The 20,815-nt window shown below is 44.9% G+C and overlaps 1 protein-coding gene across 4 annotated transcripts in view; it reads right to left on the bottom strand.

The window, feature by feature from the left end:
• Positions 1 to 19,306, bottom strand: part of Gpr39 (G protein-coupled receptor 39) — a 212,456-nt gene extending 193,150 nt beyond the window's left edge. The window contains exons 1-4 of one of the 4 annotated variants that reach the window (XM_087580113.1): positions 19,242 to 19,306; positions 18,334 to 18,465; positions 15,953 to 16,028; positions 13,031 to 15,226 (exon numbers count right to left, since the gene is read on the bottom strand). In XM_087580113.1, coding sequence (XP_087436239.1) covers positions 13,031 to 13,886 — 856 coding nt within the window. In that variant the 5' untranslated portion in view covers positions 13,887 to 15,226; positions 15,953 to 16,028; positions 18,334 to 18,465; positions 19,242 to 19,306. Of the gene's footprint in view, positions 1 to 12,989; positions 15,227 to 15,952; positions 16,122 to 18,333; positions 18,466 to 19,241 lie in introns of those variants that run through there. The other 3 variants (XM_087580114.1, NM_001114392.1, NM_001100943.1) reach the window with 3 other exon arrangements.
• Between the last annotated feature and the right edge of the window lie 1,509 nt (positions 19,307 to 20,815).

Below are 20,815 nucleotides of genomic sequence, written 5' to 3'. Positions count from 1 at the left end.
AATTCCTCTTCTGGCTGGCACCAGACTTAGGCTTTTTTTCTTCCCCCACATGAGACTCCTGGGGAAATTCCAATTTCCTGAGGACTAATGCTTCAAATAGTCTTAAAGCCAAAGGAAGGGGCACAAGTGGCTCATTAGAATCCCTATGTCCCTGCCAGAAATTCCTTTACATTCTGGAAACACAACCAGCCCTGAGATTTATCCAATTGGGATGCGGCAAATGCTGTTGCCATGGGCAATGCTGCGGAGGGCCGTGCCATTTTTAAATCCTATCAGTGGCTTCCAGGGATCAGGTCCCCGCCCTTCACTGTGGCAGTGTCTGCAGGTGAACGGTCCAGCTGAGCTTTGGAAACATTAAATCGGAGATCTGGGGCAGAAACATTCTTTCAAACATCATGAAACCTGGCTTTCCACAGGACCAGATGCTGATGTGGGTCACACTGGTGCAGGCAGTACCTGCTCTCTCCTCTTCTGAGGCCCTTTACCTCCTGGCTTAGCCTTGAGTGAGGTGGCTGGGGATGGGATGGGGTGGCATTCTTAACTTAAACGGGGAATAAAAGCACATAAATCTAGTATTTTCAAAGTGTTACTGCCTCCCTTCTCCCTGAGGCGCTCCTTGGTAAAACGTGCTCAAAGTGTGCAGATGTAACATTCAGAATCCAGCCTTGTCTGCTCAGGTCACAGTACCTGCCTGTAAGTGTCTAGGTAATGAACTTCCTGGTGTCAGGATGCCTTACTTGGGAACTGAGTTTACATCAAAGGGAATCCCTGTGGTCACAGATCTGGTTTCCACCCATTTGCCTGCCTCCTACCTAGGAAGCCTGGCTGTAGATTTGCTCTGTGAAACCTCCCCCACACTTAGAGGCTTATATAAAAAGGCCCTGCTCTTGCCTTGTGGGCTCTGATTCCCTTCCTCAGACATCTGCCTTTCTGTCTGGGATGCTGCAACCTGAACTCTCCTTGCAGCTGCCATCATGCAGTTCCCTCTGTCCATGGCATCAACAACTCTTCCAATAAACTCCATATTCCCCAGTAATTATTCTCAGTGGCCTCTTGGGGCTCTAACCCATCTGAAACCCAGCATAAGGCCCTGCAAAAACAAAAAAGCAAACAAACAGACCTCTGCATTCACAGTTTGTTAAGCATTTAACAAGGATTAAGAGCTAAGTAACCATAGTTACTTTTACGCTATGGTTATTTCCAACAGGGGTATATGGCTAAAGTGGCTACTGTGAATTAACACAAAACAGCCACTGACTCAAAAGGGGAGAACACCGTCCATGTCCTCCATGGTACTCTGGCTTTCCCCTAAAATTCTGCTCATTTATTTATTTTGTACGTACGTGGGGCATAGTGTGTGTGGCGGGGTGGGGATGGTGGAGTTGGAAGACAACTTCCAAGAGTCAGTTCTCTCTTTCTCCCATGTGGTTCACAGGAATTGAACTGAGACCAGCAGACTTGGCAGCAAGTACCTTTACCCACTGAGCTACCTTACCCACTCTGGCCTCTTACAGGACTCAGAGGATCCATTTAAAAGGGGCACTTTTGATCAGATTGAGCAGAATGTGTTTGGAGAAGAATAAACTCGACAGGTAGCAGGTCCAGAATAAAAGAGAGCTTCTTTAATTTTCTCCTTGCTGTAACAAACCCTGGCAAGAAGAGGATTTCTTCTGCCTCACAGCTTGAGGGTGCTGTCATGTTGGGAAGGCATGCATAGCAGCAGAAGAATGAGGCATCTGGTTACACTGAATCCAGTCAGCAAGCAGAGAGAATTGTCCCTGCTCAACTTGCTTTCTCTTTTTGTTGGGAATCTCAGCCCATGGACTATTACCAACTCAGTTAACTCAGTGAAGAAGCTTCTTACAGACATACCCAGACCTTTGTCTCTCAGGTGATTCTAAATCTTGTTAACCTGGCAATTGAGACTAACCATCCCATTTCCCAAAGTCCACTTCAATGGAAAACACACACACACACACACACACACACACACACACACACCACAAACACACAATGAGGACATGACCCTCCAAGGTATGGTTGAGGAGATTTATTATAAATATGGGGAAGGGAACAGGCAGAGGCATCTAGAAGGGTCCAGACTGAACTAGTCCAGGGGAGGAGAGAAGGATGAGGGCAAACAAATGAGGAGGAGAGATAGGAGGAGAAAGGGGAGCTAACAGAGAAGCCAAGAGGCCAAGATACTGTGTGTTCAAAATGGTTGAGGTTGTATAGGAATCAGAGGCTAAGGAAGCCAGTCCCTTGGATTGGAAATTTAGGGAGGGGACAGGGTGTGCCAGCCAGGATGACTCTGTAACAGGTACTGAGGGATGCTGGGAGAACCTGGAAGACAACTCCACTTTGACATGTTAAATACGCAGCTCTGTCATTTGTTCTAATGTGGGACCTCGAACAGTTGAGGGGTGTTCATTTATTTATATAGTCAACAAATATCTGTTGAACACTGAATGTCTGCTTTGCCCTGAACACTGTTGGAATGATGGCATGAGCCTGAGAGAAAATGAAGGATAGAGGCTAAAGAGACAGCCCAGTTGGTAAAGTGCCTGCCACACAAGCACACAGACCGGAGTTTGAATAGATGGGCATGGAATTCTGTGATCCCAGTGCCTGGTGGGATGGAGACAGACAAATCCCCGAGCTTGCACATTAATTAGTCTAAGTAATTGCTAAGTTCTAGGTTTATCGAAACAGTCTATTAAAAATAAGGTGGCAGTAATAATGAAAGATACCCAACATCAACTTCTAGCTTCTACATACGCGCGCGTGCGCACACACACACACACACACACACACACACACACACACGTGCACTGGAAAAACAAGGTTAAGAATAACTCCTGCCCTGAGACACCGCCGGAACCTGAAGGAAACAGACCGGATAAACAGTTCTCTGCACCCAAATCCCTTGGGAGGGAGAGCTGAACCTTCAGAGAGGCGGGCGCGCCTGGGAGGCCAGAAGAGACTGCACTCTGCGCACATCCAGACGCCAGAGGAAAACACCAAACGCCATCTGGAACCCTGGTGCACAGAGGCTCCCGGAAAGAGCGGCGCAGATCTTCCCGGTTGCTGCCGCCGCGGAGAGGACTTAGGCAGCACCCCACGAGCAAACTTGAGCCTTGGAACCACAGGTAGGACCAACTTTTCCCCTGCAAGAAACCTGCCTGGTGAACTCAAGACACAGGCCCACAGGAACAGCTGAAGACCTGTAGAGAGGAAAAACTACAGGCCCGAAAGCAGAACACTCTGTCCCCATAACTGGCTGAAAGAAAACAGGAAAACAGGTCTACAGCACTCCTGACACACAGGCTTATAGGACAGTCTAGCCACTGTCAGAAATAGCAGAACAAAGTAACACTAGAGATAATCTGATGGCGAGAGGCAAGCACAGGAACCCAAGCAACAGAAACCAAGACTACATGGCATCATCGGAGCCCAATTCTCCCACCAAAATAAACATGGAATATCCAAACACACCAGAAAAGCAAGATCTAGTTTCAAAATCGTATTTGATCATGATGCTGGAGGACTTCAAGAAAGACGTGGAGAACTCCCTTAGAGAACAAGTAGAAGCCTACAGAGAGGAATCGCAAAAATGCCTGAAAGAATTCCAGGAAAACATAAATAAACAAGTAGAAACCCATAGAGAGGAGACACAAAAATCCCTGAAAGAATTCCAGGAAAACACAATCAAACAGTTGAAGGAATTAAAAATGGAAATAGAAGCAATCAAGAAAGAACACATGGAAACAACCCTGGACATAGAAAATCAAAAGAAAAGACAAGGAGCTGTAGATACAAGCTTCACCAACAGAATACAAGAGATGGAAGAGAGAATCTCAGGAGCAGAAGATTCCATAGAAATCATTGACTCAACTGTCAAAGATAATGTAAAGCAGAAAAAGCTACTGGTCCAAAACATACAGGAAATCCAGGACTCAATGAGAAGATCAAACCTAAGGATAATAGGTATAGAAGAGAGTGAAGACTCCCAGCTCAAAGGACCAGTAAATATCTTCAACAAAATCATAGAAGAAAACTTCCCTAACCTAAAAAAAAGAGATACCCATAGACATACAAGAAGCCTACAGAACTCCAAATAGATTGGACCAGAAAAGAAACACCTCCCGTCACATAATAGTCAAAACACCAAACGCACAAAATAAAGAAAGAATATTAAAAGCAGTAAGGGAAAAAGGTCAAGTAACATATAAAGGCAGACCTATCAGAATCACACCAGACTTTTCGCCAGAAACTATGAAGGCCAGAAGATCCTGGACTGATGTCATACAGACCCTAAGAGAACACAAATGCCAGCCCAGGTTACTGTATCCTGCAAAACTCTCAATTAACATAGATGGAGAAACCAAGATATTCCATGACAAAACCAAATTTACACAATATCTTTCTACAAATCCAGCACTACAAAGGATAATAAAGGGTAAAGCCCAACATAAGGAGGCAAGCTATACCCTAGAAGAAGCAAGAAACTAATCGTCTTGGCAACAAAACAAAGAGAAGAAAAGCACACAAACATAACCTCACATCCAAGTATGAATATAACGGGAAGCAATAATCACTATTCCTTAATATCTCTCAACATCAATGGCCTCAACTCCCCAATAAAAAGACATAGATTAACAAACTGGATACGCAACGAGGACCCTGCATTCTGTTGCCTACAGGAAACACACCTCAGAGACAAAGACAGACACTACCTCAGAGTGAAAGGCTGGAAAACAACTTTCCAAGCAAATGGTCAGAAGAAGCAAGCTGGAGTAGCCATTCTAATATCAAATAAAATCAATTTTCAATTAAAAGTCATCAAAAAAGATAAGGAAGGACACTTCATATTCATCAAAGGAAAAATCCACCAAGATGAACTCTCAATCCTCATCTTCGGTTGGTTTATATACAAGTGTGCAATTTCTAGGCTTGAAAGTAAAATGATGCTATCTGGTGCTGGATAGAGGAGCCTTATTTTTTATTATGGTAGCTTGCTATTTTTGTAACATGGTGATTTGGTTGAACATAATAAAGTACAGTAGTAACTGAAAAAAAAAAGAACATCCTATTTCAGAGATGGAGTCTAGAGAGGTAGCGCCTAGGTTTAGGGGACTGGCTGCTCTTCCGATTCCCAGCACCCACAAGGCCGCTCGTGCCGTCTGTAACTCCATTTCTAGGTGATGCAACAGATGATGCAGTTCAAGAAAAAAATGCATGTAAAATCTGAAGAAGAAATCATTTTTATAAAGGTCATATCGATTATTTCGTGATAAACGTAAGAAAACATTTTTTAAAAGTGAAAAAAAAAAAAAGAATAACTCCTGCCATTAAGGAATACAAAAACAAGACACCAGCAAATGACCATACAAGTAAATGTAGAATTACAACTATTAGTTTTATGTCAAGGACTTTTCATGAGGGTGAGCTAAGCTTCCCTGAGACCTTGGAGAAAGAGAAAGATATGAACTTGGAGAGGGGCAGGGGAGCTGTAGGGGTGAATGAATGTGGAGTCTGACTGAAAAGCTATTAGACAGAACAAACGACATGCAGAGGTCAGGATATGAGTTGGACCGTGTCTACTGAAAGACTTGAAGTGGGGATAAGGTGCGCAGAACTAAAGGACATGGGAGACTCAGTGTACCCCCCTCCAGATTCACAAATTGGACCCTGTGTATTCACACAGTAAATGTATTGGAAGTGATGCCTGATGATCTGTGGGAACAGGAGTTGGGAGAGTGTGTACACCCAGAGGAGAGGCACAGGAGGACACAGCAGAGACAGCTGTGTGCAATTTAAGGGGAATGGGATTAGTGAGGTGGCTCAGTATAAATATAAAGGCACCTGCCACCAAGACTGATGACCTGAATTCAATTTCCGAATCTCATGTGGTTGAGAGAAAGAATTGACTCCTGGAAGTTGTCCTCTGACCTCTCAGTGCAAACAATGGTACAGGAACCAACACACATGCACACCCACACAGACATCCATGCACAGTAAATCAGTTAACTTAATTTTTAAAATAATAAAAAATTTAAAAAAACAGGAGAAAGCCAGGAGTGGTGAGACACACTTTAATTCCAGCACTCGGGAGGCAGAGGCAGGGGCATCTCTGAGTTTGAGATTGGCTTGGTCTACAGAGTGAATTCCAGGACATGCAGAACCACGTAGTGAACTCTTACCTCCAAAAATAAAAGAAGATGGTAAATAAATGAGGAAATACTAAATAAAATAGTGGTCTTGGGAGACACCACCACCCTTGATGGTGTCTACATACCAGACTGCAGCTCACAGAACTGTGAGAAAGCAAGTGTGTGATGTGGAAGAAACCCTAGGATGGTCCTTACAGCTGCCGACTAAGACCAATCCTAGGGAAGAAAGGAACCCAATGAAGCCAAACCGCAGTCAACCCTGTGTCGAGGATGTCCGTCTGCATTGACATCAGAGTGATAGGATGGAGCCAATGCCCCGTTTCAGAAGGTCGGATTAGAGAGGAGGGGTCAATTGTTAAAGTATGGAGGAAAGCCAATGTCCGAACGAAGGAAGATGAAGACTCAGGCCAGAGACATGACTCAGCAAAGGAACTTGCTAGCACTTGAAAGTCTCAGGGTTCCTTCTTCAGCAACATCAAATACAAACAAAGAACAAAGGGTAGATTCAGACTGTTGGCATTTTCCGAGAGTGGCAGAAAGAATACTATGGTATTACAGGTTACTTGGAGGTGCTTACAAAGAAAGGTAGCACCAGAAACTAAACAACATCCATTACATGACTGACTGGCTGACAGACAGACAGACAGACAGACAGACAGACAGACAGAATGGAAGCCACAATGACCAAACTCCTCTCTAGAACTCAGTGAGCTTGCAAGGAGTTGAGGTTAGAGAGTCAGTTAGCCGGGGCTGTAACAGAAGGGAAACACAGGTGAGACGCGCTAGTTGGTAGCGTGCTTGCCTTGTAGGCATAATAAAGCCCTGGGTTCCATTCCCAGCACTGCACAAATTGGATGTGTTGGTACACACCTGTAAGCCCAGCTCTTGGGCAGTGGAAGCAGAAAGATCAGAAACTTGGTTGTCCTTGGCTAAAAAATAAGTTTCAGGCTAGCTGGAACTACACGAAATCCTGTCTATGCAAATAAAAAAGGCACTGGAAAGATGGTTCCGCCATTAGAAGCACTGGCTGATCTTCCAGAGGACTCAAATTCGTCCTTGAAGGAATGGTACCTCACAATCGTCTCTAACTCCACATCTAGGAGCTCCAACTCCTGCCTCTGGCCTCCAGGGGCACTGCACACACGGGCTACACATATATGCAGGCAGGTAAAATACAAATACATATAACTCTTTGTTTTTTTCAAGACAGAATCTTATTATGTAGCTCTCGCTGTCCTGGAACTCACTCTGTAGACCAGGCTGGCCTTAAACTCACACAGACTCGCCTGCCTCTGCCACCTCAGTACTGTGAAATACTTTTTAATAATAATAATAATAATAATAATAATAATAATAATAATAATAATAATAGAAAAGGCAGAAAGAGCTGACAGTGGCAGATCAAGGGTCTTTGTCCAGGAAGCAGGACAAGACCCCTGAATTTCTAATTAATGTGCTTCTCATGTGTTGTCTCTTCATAAACGAATTCTACTCCCCACCACTTGGGCACTAGTAAGCAGATGCTTTGCTCAACCAAGGCACCTGCACCCTGATTATACCCCGACAGCCCCCAAGAAGCGTGCAACAAAGCCAGATGAGCAGGCATGCTAATGAATGGGGCCTAAGACTCCAATATTCCCTTCCTCAAATGCTGTGCATGTCCCCGACAGAGAAATGAAATCTCCGAGACAGGCTGATTATACAAATAAAGCAGTATTATTGTATTTGTCTACCAGGCTGATCGCAGGAAATTTGCAATTTATGATGGATTTCACAAATAGAAAAAATAAACAGGCGATATCATTTATTATAGCCGCATCTACATCAATAAAGGAAAGGAGAGAAGAGTGGCAGTAATCTGAATATTGGAGGTAAAACTTCCTCCTGATATATTCAAGCGTTTGAATCAAAATATTATCTTATGCTAAGAGGTCACTAATTTAATTTTGATGATATTTTCCCAAGAGACTGAGTTGATAGATCATTGAACGCTGCAGAAAATGACTTTGCTTAGGAAATTAAACTAGTCAAGAAAACAACTATTAAAACATTCTTACGGTGAGCTGGGGATGTGGCTCTGCTGGTACAAAACCTTGCTGAGGATGCAGGAAGCCCTGGGTTCCACTCCTAGCCCTGCATAAATTGGGGTGGTAGGGCACACCTCATAAACTGAGATCATCTTCAGCTACTTAGTGGGTTCAAGGTCAGCCTGGGCTACATGAGTCCCTGACTCAAATAGAGGCTAAGTCGAGCCCAGAGAGATGGTTCAGTGGTTAAGAACATGGCTGCTCTTGCGGAGGACCCAAATTTAGTTTCTAGCTCCCGCATACATTGATTTATAACCCTGTCACGTCAGTTCCAGGGCATCTGATGTCCTCTTCTGGCCTCCGTAGGCACGGGTACAGACAGGCACACATACATACACATTAAATAGAGAAATATTTTAACAGATATATTATAGACTGGCTTTCTCCAGTAGGCTTCCTTTGCATTTCCTCATTCAGACCACCCATGTTGAAGTGCCCGGCCTAGCGTTATCCTTGTCAGTGTTCTGTTCTCTCACGATTACCTGACCGAAGTCAGATAGTCTCTCATTGTCCTTAGTGGCTGGTCACATTTGATTCAGGGGTTTCTTGTGCTTTCTTTCATTGATTTTATGAAATTCTGAAGCACAGTTTACAGCTCAGCTTCTGTGTTCTAATGTGCCCTGGGGATCACACGCAAGCTGCTACCTTGAAAGTTTTCAGGAGCTACGAAAATTACCTATCTGCATTTTTAAAGAAAAGATGTGGTTTGTTTTTATTTTATGTATATGAGTGTTTACCCACATATAAGTACACCATATGAATGGCCCATGTATGGCCACACATGCCCATCATACACACAGATGGGAAGAAGAAGGGAGGGAGGGAGGGAGGGAGAGAGGGAGGGGGGAAGAGAAAGGGAGAGGGAGGGACAGGAGGAAGCAGACAAGGAAAAGGTTTTCAGGAATAGGCACTTTTGCATCATTAGGGTCTATCCTGCAAATTGTTTGTGGCCTGGTGGGCATCTCCACACTGTTTTCTCTCTCGGGGTCCCTCATTTGTTCTCATTATTTACCAGCTCAGCACCTCAATCCAGTGGAGGGGTAACCACAAAAGTATTCACAAAAGAAAATTAATAATTGCTACAAAGGCTTCCTCATCTTGCTTGGGCTTATGAATTTTGGCTGCATTATACAGAAGCAAGAAATTTTTTTAACAATGAGGAGGGAACCTTTAATTGATTTTTTATTGCTTCAAGTGCTCCAAAGACACATTGTATTTTGTCGTCATTTACACTTCATATTAAATTCAAAATATCTTTGAAATGAGCAAATATTTATTTTCATTTGATCCATCTGTTAAGTGAAATACTAAAAAGACAGCTAAATCACTTTATTAAATTCAGTGGTTTATAAACAATTTATATGTTCATTTGTTCTGGGTTAAAAATGCCCCCAAAGCACAAGTTTATGAAACCCACAAAGCAAATTGCATCGTTTTAATCTGACGGATGTAAGCCATGGCTTCCTCCTCTTCACTCCATTAATTTACTCCCTAACTTGAGTTAATTAGTGAGGTTCCTATTTTCAAAAGTTCTTTGAAATGCACTGTGGAGGGGTGACAGCATTTGCTCATACTGCTTTGAAAACCTACCACAGAGAAGATGGGCTAAACACAAATGACAAATTTCTTAGGGTCTTATCACACACTGAGTACCTGATTGTCAGTCAGCAATGTCTATGCTGGGAGCCAGTGGGTGATTAATATATGGTTGTTATAAAGAATCCAGAGAAGTCTAAATGGGAAGGAGAGAAGGGTAAAGAAGAACTCGTTTGAAGCAATTACTACGATGAGAAATTACCTCTAAGGGGCTGAGCATATACACCAAGTAGAGATTGACTGACGTTCATCTGAACCGGAACTGAAAGGTGAACTTCCATCCCCTCAGAGAAATAGGGGGGAAATATAAAAAACCAGAGCTTGGTCAGACAGTAAATTAAGGACTATGGAGATAGCTTACTTGCTACCCTTTCAGAAGACCCAAGTTCAGTACCCAGAACCCACAGTGCAGGACTCACAACTGCCTGTAACACTAGTGCCAGGAGATCCAAAGCCTTCTTCTGGTCTCCTTGGGTACCTTTGTGCACATGCATGTATTCACACACACGTAAACATACATTTAAAAATAATGAAACTAAATTCTTTAAAGTAGAAACTATGGCTAACAGTTTAAGATGTGTCTAAGGGGATTTAGAAGAGAAAAGAAGCCTCTCACCAAATGTTCAAGCAAACACGATTTCTGTCCCTCCTGTGATAGTCGATTAACAGACAGGGGATGACAGATTTATTGGCTTCAGTGCCCTTGCTATGTCCCAAGTCACGTTATTTCACCGGACTCCCCGCTCTGGCCCCCAGACCACCAGCCTGCCGACATCACTTAGCTTGTCCCCTCCTTGCTGATGTCCTGCCTTACCCCATTTCCCGTTTATCGGAACTATGGAAGTCTGCGCCAGACCCTCAGACCCTCACTTCCTACCAGGTGATGGGGTTTTGTTGATGTTGTCATTTGCTTTTAAACAAGGTGTTATAGATACTAGCCTAACCACGGGTAGCTGTGACCTTTTGATCCTCCAGCTTTCGGGCGCACAGAGTGCTGGGATGGCAGCTATACACACTCACTTCCCGTTTTAGGCTGTGACAGAGTAGGAACCCAGGCCTTCATGCGTGCTAAGGACGCTATCTACTGAGTCACCACCCCAGCCCATATCTTAAGCCCCAAATTCCCCCTCTATAAATGGAAACATATATTGCCCAGCACAGCCGTGGCAGAGGAGGAGGGTAGAGGAAAAGGCATCAGGATTAACATGAAAGCCCCAGGGCTACATGCAAGAAGCGGGGCAGACAGAGCATACAGCCTTAGGATAAGGTGAGCGCCCACACAAATGTACGATCCAAAGAACCCAGGGCCATAGGGCTTCTAATCTTTCTTTCCCATTCTCCTTGATTGGGAACGACCTCTTCCATAACAAACTGTCTATGCCTCTACCACTGTCTAAATGGCCTTGATCCAATTACCCGTTCCAGGATACAAGAACTTAGAAATCCCAGCTGTCACCCTGGGGCCCCTTCCTTGTCAGTAATACAGAGCTCAATGCTAGATGGTCAGCCAAGTTGTGCAAGCTGTTCTCTTACCATTTTCTACAGACTTGGATTAAAATCAAGTCAGCAGCTGACCCACCCTCAGCCAAAGGAAGGGCTGACTTAAGACTCAAGTGCCCTTTAGTCTCACCCCTGCTTGAACCCCAGTCCTGGGAACTGCTTATACAAGTTTCTGACACCCAAACAACCCCTGGATTGATTTTTCTCAGGAAATGATACTGAAGAGGAGAAGAATGTGCCTAATCTCAACTCTCCTTTGACCAAACTCCCACTCACATACCTATGATGTCACCTTTTCCTTGTTTTTGCTGAAAAGTATTTTCAGCAGCCTTTGGTGACACATGCTATAGATGTCTGGGTTATAGCCCTGGCTCCCAGGGGTCAACGACAAAACCTTTCTGGTTCGGTTTTGTTTGGTTTGACTTTTAAGATTTAAAAAAAAAATTATTCATATGTGTGTATATTGAGGTGACTGTTTGCGAATATCAGGGGTGGGTGTTTAAGTTGTCTAGTAGAGGCCATTATGGCCTCCAGGGTTGGAGTAGTTACAAGCTGCTAGACAATGGCACTGGAACTCTAACCAGGGTCTGCAGGAAGAGCGGTAAGTTTTCTTTCCTGTAGAGCCATCTCCCCAGCCTTTAACTCAGAATTTTTTGTTTTGCTGTTTTTGGTAGCCTCAAATTTTCTATAGAGCCAATGATGACCTTAAACTTCCGATCCTTCTGCTTCTACCTCTCAAATGCTCAGATTATGAGTGTAGGACATCACACCAAGTTTACGTAATGCTGGTGAAGGCCCTTGGGGCTTCCAGCATGCTAGACAAGTGCTCTCCCACCCCAAGCCCATCCCCAGCTTCCAAAGATTCTTTTCTGAAGGTTATGGGATCTTCTATATTACTGGCTCCCTAGAAGGTCCTCAATTGCAAATACTTGCCTCACCACAAAGTTTCGGGAGCAGACAGAGCTTCTCTCTCTCTCTCTCTCTCTCTCTCTCTCTCTCTCTCTCTCTCTCTCTCTCTCTCTTTCTCTCTCTCTCTGCACCAGAAGCAGGAGCATTGAGAAATGTCGAGGTCAAGTCATCAGATAAGCAGGAATTTCTGCTATACTTGACTGTACTAAGAAGGCACAGACCCATGGCCCAGCAGAAATCTAAGCAGGGAGCTCTCACATACATTTCAGAGTGAGCAGATCAAAGCCCAAGGTTTTTGAAGACTTGCAGATCACAGTTGCTAGAAATAGCAGTCTAAGGAGCAAGTGTCCCTGAGAAGCCAGCTTCTTCCAAGGAGGAGAAAAAAAATTCAGACAAAATTTCCCTGCCTGATCAAGGCTCTCAGGCCTAAGGATCCAGTAAGATGGCAAGCAGTCTCTTTATCTCTCAAGGACTTGTCCCAGTCCAAAGGAACTCTCACCTGACCTGGGTGATTTCATTTGTCCCTCTTATCACCCAGCGTTTTTATCTAAGATACTTTTTTTATAGCCTGAAGTCACAGAAATGATGTACCAGACCTTTCAATGTCACAGACCACGGATTTTCTAAACACAAAGAAGAGACAATTTCCCACACACCCAGAGGAGCATCAAGACCCTTATTTAACTACGGCTCTTTAGCCTCGGTGAACTCAGGGTTTCACCTCTCAGGCCAAAGGGCCCAAAATTCCCCGCGACCCAGACTCACTCAGGAATATGATGGTCTGTCTTCTCGCTGTCCGGCTCTCCTCACTCTCTGACTTCCGCAGCTGCAGCTGTGGTCCGGTCCCTGCCAGAGTACCCCGCTTGCTCTTCATTAGCACTTTCATCATGTTCCAACACATGAAAGCCACAGACACCAGGACCACCAGGTAAACAGCGAAGGCCCCAAAGATGCTGGACTGGAAGACCTCCCAACGGCTGGAGAGGTTCGTGCAGATGGACATATTGGAGTCTCCAGGATGATCGTGGTGGCGGGTACGAGAGAGGTTACAGTTGAGTCCCTTGTGAGTGGGGACGTTCGCCAGAGGGTACTCAATACCCATGGCAAAGAGCAAGGGCAGTGCCACCAGAGCGGAGGTGACCCATACAAAGCCGATCAGCAGTTTCACCTGGCAAGGTCCAGACACGTCCTTATATCTGAAGGGATGACAAATGGCAATGTAGCGCTCAAAGCTGAGGGTCAGCACATGCAGCAATGTGGCGTAGCTACACGTCTCAAAGAGGAACGTGTGGAGCTTGCAGGACAGAGCATAGCTGGGTGTGGTCAGGGGGTTCCAGATGATGCTGTAGAACTCCATGGGCATGCCAATCAAAAAGACCAAGATATCTGAACAAGCCAAACTGATCATGTGATCTGTCACCTCCTTCTGCAAATAGCCCTTTTTCTGCAATACCTGCGTAACCCGGATGGTGACGCTATTGCCCAAGATGCCTACCACGAAGACGATCAGGTACACCAAGGTGAGGGTGATTTTGATCCAAGTGGCCACTTCGAACTCAGGGACATGGCTGTGATCGATGACTCGGGAGCAGATGTTGCTGGAGCCACTGGATGAAGCCATGAGGAAGAGAGACCCTGACCACCAGGTCCCCAAATGTCTCCACTTTCTTTTCTTCCGCCTCCCAAAGAAGCCTCACGACTCACCAGCGTGGGTGCAACAATTTCTGTCTCTGTGGTTGGCTGGCCAAGGGTGACTTAGTTTTTCGGCTCTCTCATCGAAACTTCCTGGAAGAATTCACCCTAGAATCCCTGGCGACGCGAGTATGTGGCGGTGGGGTTTGGAGATAGTCACTCTGGGATGAGGAGGAACCAGTCAGGAGAAGGCACTGACCTCTCTCTTTTCAACTCTGCGTAAGAGCTGCAGTACTCTGTCTGGCGGCAGTTCCTTCTCTCCCTTCCAGGTCCCTGGCACTGACCTCCCCGGCCTCCTTCCAGGAGGGAAGCGAAGAGGTCTCACACGGGTCAATCATTAACCACAGCTCACTCAGCTTAGCAGCCGGCTGTAGAACCAGCCCAGCCAGCCGCAGGGTCTGACTCAACACAGATTGTGGCAGACAAGGGAATAGCACCTCTCGCCTTGCTCTTGCAGCAGCCTCTGGCCAGTCTTTGAGGTTCCTTGAGGCAGGCAAACTGAGTAGGTGTGTCAACCTGGGAAGGCGGAGGGCTCTCCTGGTCTTGAAGAGGGACACTCTACAAGTTCCTGGGTATCTGAGATATCCTGCCTTGCAGGACTGGTTTGGCTGTGGCTTGCCTTGGACAACTCTGCAAGCGCTCTCCCACTAGTGCCCAAGTTATAGGATACCCAGGTATTTGCAATGAATTACTACCTGGAAGTCATCCCCAACCAGGCTAATAACATCCACTTTAAAGCCCGGCTTGGCTCCAAGCCTCCTAACGTCTTGCACAGTGCATGGTGCCTCTCCATCCGGACCCCAAACTGCCTGTGGTTGTTTCACTAAGTTATTCTTTCCCCCGAGGCAGAACTCACCAGCAATTAGGAATGCAGATGGGTGCGAAAGGGGCAGCTGTGTTCCAGATATCGGGTTAGGGAAGCACATCCTTCAGGGGAAGCTGTTTCCACAAGCTGGAGGACCACAGCAGGAGCCCGTGGGCTCTCAAAGCAGTTTACCTCTTAAACGGGTGGAGGGATTCTAATAGGCAGTTTCAGCCTTTCAGCGTAGAAATTCCATTTAACTCTAAAATCTAAAATGAGGGTGGAAACCAGAAAGTGAGCAGACATGTGCATTGAGGAACACCCAACAGTCAAAATGTGTCCAGACATTGCTAAGTGGGGACTTGGAGGAGGTCACCATAAGCCATTCACTGCTGTTTTGAAGAACTAGACTGTTTATAGTCCCTGCCCATTCTGACAACAGCTCTTCCTTGTCCGGGTCACCATACCTGGGTTATGATCCAAACAAAAAAATTCACTTGGTTGGATTGGTTGTCTTTTTTTTTTTTTTTTTTGAGAAACTGTTTCATGTAGCCCAGGCTGGCCTCCAACACCATATAGGCCAGTATAACCTTGAACTCTTGATCCTTCTGCGTCCCCCTTTCAAGTGCTGGGATTGCAGGCATGTGCCATCACCCTCTGTTTATGAGGTCTCAAGACCTAGGGCTTCACAAATGCTAAACAAACCCAAACCCGCTACCAACTGAGCCACATTCCCCCATCCTGTGCGAAATCTTAAGGAAAAGTCAAATGCTTAAAAACAGGAAGCTGAGGAGGACAATTCCCAGAGACGGGGAGGGAAAGGAAGTGCGCCAAAGCCTGCTGGTTTGCAGTTGTGTAGGACGAATGTATCTAGATATTCAACCTAACTCGGGACTTGAGTTAATAGCACTTTGAGGCTCAATTGGAAGTGTACTAAGAGAGCACGGGTGTAACACACACAACAGTCGCTCTGGGGGAGACAAGGAAACAAGGAACTTGTTTGTAGTCACCTTTTCACTGTGCGGTTTAGCTAGCTTCCTGTTGCTATGGTAACGTACTCGGGAGCAAAAGCAACCTGAGGTAAAAGGGGTTTATTTGGTTTATCTGGTTTATACTCCCTAGGTCAGTCACTGAGGGAAGTCAGGGTAGGAACTGAAACAGAACAAATGGAGGCTCACTATTAGCCAGCTTACCCACGCTCCTGGTCTGCGAGCTTCTTTCTCATACAGCCCAAGACTACCGCCAACACCACCGGGCAGGATGACCGCACTGTAGAAGAATGAAAACAGACCCATAGTTATCACCCTGCCCCCAAATCAACTCCAAGTGGATCAGAGATCTCAACCCTGAATTTCTAAGGGAAAACAGACATCGGTGCAGGAAATACAATCCATTTGCCCAGGAATTAAGGCCAACAGTTGAAAAGTGGGACCTTATTAAATTTAAAAACTCCTATACAGCAAAGAAAACCATCCATCAAGTGAAGAGGAAGCCCCTGGAGTTGGGGGGAAATCCTTTGGAACATTATCATCCAAAATACACAGAGGACCCCCCCCCCAAAAAAACAACCAAAGAATCAAGAAAATGACTGAATTAAAAACTGGTGTATGACAATATCAGCTAGCCAGACTACCCAGAGGTCCCAGGGACTAAATCACCAACCCAAGAGTACACATAAGGGACCCATGGCTCCAGCTACATTTGTAGCAGATGATGGCTTTATCTGGCATCAATGGGAGGGGAGGCCCTTAGTCCTGTGGAGGCTTGATACCCCAGCATAAGGGGATGCTAGAGCAGTGAGGTGGGAATGGAGGTGGAGTATCCTCATAGAGGCAAAAGGGAGGGGGAATGGGATGGGGGTTTTCAGAGGGGAAACTGGGGAGACAACATTTGAAACATAAGTAATAAAATAACTAATAAAAAAGATAAAGAAAAAGCCTGGTGTATGTAGGTGAACAGAGTTCTCAAAAAAATTGGCTAAAAAAATATGTCTCTAAGTGTTCAACATCCTTAGCAATTAGGGAAATGTAATTTTGAAACTATCTTGAAATTTCATCTTACCCCAGTCAGCATGCCAAAGGTCAAGGAAACAAACAACAGCAAACAAATGTTAGAAAGAGTGCAGGGAGAGGGGGACCTCCTTCACAACTGGAGGGACGGAGACCTGGTGCAGCCACTGTGGAAATCAGTGAGGAGAATTCTCAAGAGGCTGAAAGTGAATCTGACAGACAGTCCAGCCGTAGCACTCCTCAGCATGTATTCAAAGGGCCTCACGGCCTACTTCATGGGTACTTGCTCAGACATGGTCAATGCCACTCTATTGACAAGAGCTGGGAAACAGAAGCAACCTGTGTGTCTGTCCTTCAACTGATACAAGGACATGAAAACGTAGCACATGTGTACAGTGAACTAGTACAATTCTGCTGTAAAGGAAACAGAAACTGAAAATTGCAGGTAAACGGAGGGCAGTAGAATATATTTACTGAGCGAGGTGGTCCAGAAAGACAAGCGTCCCATGCTCTCTTGTTTGTGGATCCTAGCTCCAAGTCTCTGTATTTGAATATATTGTTTACTGCAGAAACAAGTGAGGGAAGTAGAAATGGACCGTAAGAGAGCAGCAAAAGGAACTCTAGAGAGGATAAGATACTGGGCCATAGGCTATCTAGAGCAAATAGGATGACACAAGAGGGAGAAAGCAGAAACCAGAGATGAGAGGAGTAACTGGGGAAGAGAGAGGGAGGGTAATAAGGAGAAGAGGAAGAAAGGGGAAAAATTAGCACTAAAAGTGTTTAAAAAGCCAAATATACATACATACATACACACATACATACATACATACATACATACATACATACATACATACTACACATACAAACAAACATACATACCAAACACACAAACATCCATATATATGTACACACACACACATATATCTATATATATATGCCATGCACACTAATAGAATTGTGTGTGCCTATGCACATGTGTGTGTGCATGTGTGTGTGTGATGTGTATGTATGCAGGTATGTGTGCACACATGTATATGTGGAGGGCAGAAGTCATCATCAGAAATTGTTCTTCAGGTTCTGTCCACCTTGTTTATTGTTGGTTGTTTTGTTATTTTGAGACAGGGTCTCATTATGTAGACATACAGATTTTTTTAAAGATTCAAATGTGTGTGTGTGTTGTACCTGGGAAGCCAGAAGAAGCCATCCAATAGCCTGGACCCGGAGTTACAGGTGATTATGAGCCACTAGATCTAGGTACTAAGAACCATATTCCAGGCCTGTGCAAGAACAGCAGTCACGTTTAACTGCGGAGCCATCTGTCCAGACTCTTGATACATTGTTTTTTTGTTTTGTTTTGTTTTGTATATTATCTTTACAATTGTGCAAAGTAGATGTTATTGTCTTCACTTTACAGATGAGAAACTTGAGGAGTAGAGGGTAAGTAACTACCAGACACTCCCAAGGGAACATTCAATGCCAAGTATACCCGGTACGTAGTCACTGTCCTCCCTGGGACAGCGTTTCCCTAAATCCTCTGGAGCAGTGGCACTCAGGAAAAGACTGACCTGTGTTCTGTCACCCAGTGCTTCCCCTGTCGCCAGCTGCTGCATTCCAGCCATCCTTGGCTTAGTGTGGTAACCTCGTTTGTTCTGCTCAGACAAGATTCAATTACTATCCAATTGTCATCAGAATGTTCTCTGCCAAGCCGAGGAGACAAATTATAAATGCATAGCCAAACTGAAGATCAAACTAACAGAAATTCTTCCCTAATAGTAATAATGGAAAAACATATATTTTGAACAAATGTCTAGAAGAAATAAGTGTACATTTCGCCTTTGCTTTTCCTAGGGTCAATTTAAAAAAAATTAAAAAACTACTCAATGACTTGCTGAGGACAAACTTGTGTGGCTCTTGGTCAGGGTTTGTACAATCTACACATTTTTCTAGCATATTTGATAAAGGGCAAAGTGGGGTCAAAATGAGGGAAATGAAGACCTTCGGGGCTGAGGAGATGGCTTGGTTCACTGGTCAAGTGTTTGCCTCACGAGTTTGAAGACTTGAATTTGGATTCCCAGAATCCACTACAAAGCCAGGTGTGGTGATGCATGTCTGTAATCCCAGCACCAGAGAGGCAGAGACAGAAGGACCCCTGAGGTTCAGTGGCAGCTAGCTGAGGCTACATGAAAAGCTCCAGGTTCACTGAGGAGTGTGGCTTCTGTTCCCAGTACCAACAATGGGCTCTCCACAGCCACCTGTTCACTCTCCCTCCAGAGATCTGCTGCCTTATTTTGGCCCCATGGGCACCTGTACTCATGCACACACACACACACACACACACACACACACACACACACACCCCTAACACATAAATAGAAGGTACTTCAGTCACTCCCATACCCCAACATGTGTGTCTAACTAACACATAAATAGAAGGTACTTCAGTCTCTCCCATACCCCAACATGTGTGTCTAACCTGCAGCCCAGGAGAGCTGTGAACTTGGCCCAACATATTCATAAGTGATGTCATACTGTAGCATCAAGAGGTTGGATTCTCCTGTGCTTTGTTAAGAAGCACAGAGTTCTAGGGCCTTGGTGACCTTATGTTAAAACATTCCAGGTAAAAGAGAAACTCTCTTTCCTGCTTTACACAATCTCTTCAGCCCACTTGGGAACCAACCCTATTAACTCCACCCTTATAGTTTTGAAAGGATATCGTATTTTCAGGTATAATGCCAATTATACTCAAATCTTCTCATGGATCTACTGGATCTTGCTAGGTAAACATTTACAAATCAGTTCAGGATTATCTTCCACCGGTGTGCTAAGTCCTCTGAGGATGCAGTTGCAGATGCACTTGGAGATCAGACTCCTAGGTTTTGGATCTGATCTGACCACTGTCTCTTGGTGCTTTGGTTTTCTCCTTTGTGACCAGAGGACAAGAGCAGTACTCAACCCCTGTTCTTATCGAGAGGATTAAATAACTTAATATTAAAAGTACGTAACGGAGTGCTTTAAAGCACATGCTGCTCTTGAAGATCTGAGTTCAGTTTCCAGAACCCACGTCAAGCAATTCATAGCCAGTTATAATCCAACTCTGGGGTATACAACATCCTCTTCTGGCCTCTGCTGACACTTAAATGCGCGCACACACACGACACACACACACACACACACAAACTTACAAAAAATAAATATACAAATCAATAATAATAATACAAATGTAATACATTAGGGTCTGTTTGTTTAAAGAAAGCATTTTATTTATTCTTTGACAAATTTAAGCATGTATATAATATATAATCATATCTACTGTCAAGTCCCCAATCCTACTCATCCATCCTCTCCAACACATCCCCCTTCCACCTTCTTGTCCTCTCATTTTTAATAACCTGCTAAGTCCAGTTAGTGCTATACATATGCAGATGCATGGGGGGGCAACCACTGGAGCATGGGCAATCTACCAGAGGCCACACACACACACACACAAACACACACACACACACACACAATCTTCTCCCACCCCAGCAACCATCAACTGTTATTAGTTCCGCAGTTAGGGGTGGGTAGGGGTGGGTCCTCATTAGCCTTTCTCCCATATGACTGACTTGATCCTGGACAGGTCTTGTGCAAGAAACATAACTTAATAGCAGCAGTGAGCTTGTGACTGCACGGCCATGTCTTTGGTCTCACCTCTGGTCTCGGGCATGAAGTCACTCCTCAGAGCCGGGTTTCAGCTCTCCATGAGGGCAGCAACCAGAAGGGCCTACCCCGCCTTCTCTTGGGATCCTGTGCACATCAAGGTAGCACTCGATAACACCCCTCCCCATTTGCTGGCTCTAGCATTCTTTCCATTCTGTCTTCCTAGGTGTTTTCTGCACCTTGGGAGCATTGATGTAGAACTTCCATTTAGGATTGATCACTTGACAATCCCTTATTCTCAGCAAGCTGACCATCTTCTTTAAAAGTGTGTGTGTGTGTGTGTGTGTGTGTGTGTGTGTGTGTGTGTGTGTGTGCCCATTGAGTCAAGAAGAGGGCATTAGATCCCCT

The sequence above is a fragment of the Rattus norvegicus genome, chromosome 13 (assembly GCF_021556685.1).
Source record: "Rattus norvegicus strain SHRSP/BbbUtx chromosome 13, alternate assembly SHRSP_T2T, whole genome shotgun sequence".
NCBI classification, from domain to species: domain Eukaryota; kingdom Metazoa; phylum Chordata; class Mammalia; order Rodentia; family Muridae; genus Rattus; species Rattus norvegicus.
The sequence above is the reverse complement of the archived record's forward strand: the minus strand, read 5'-3'. Positions and strand labels throughout refer to the sequence as shown.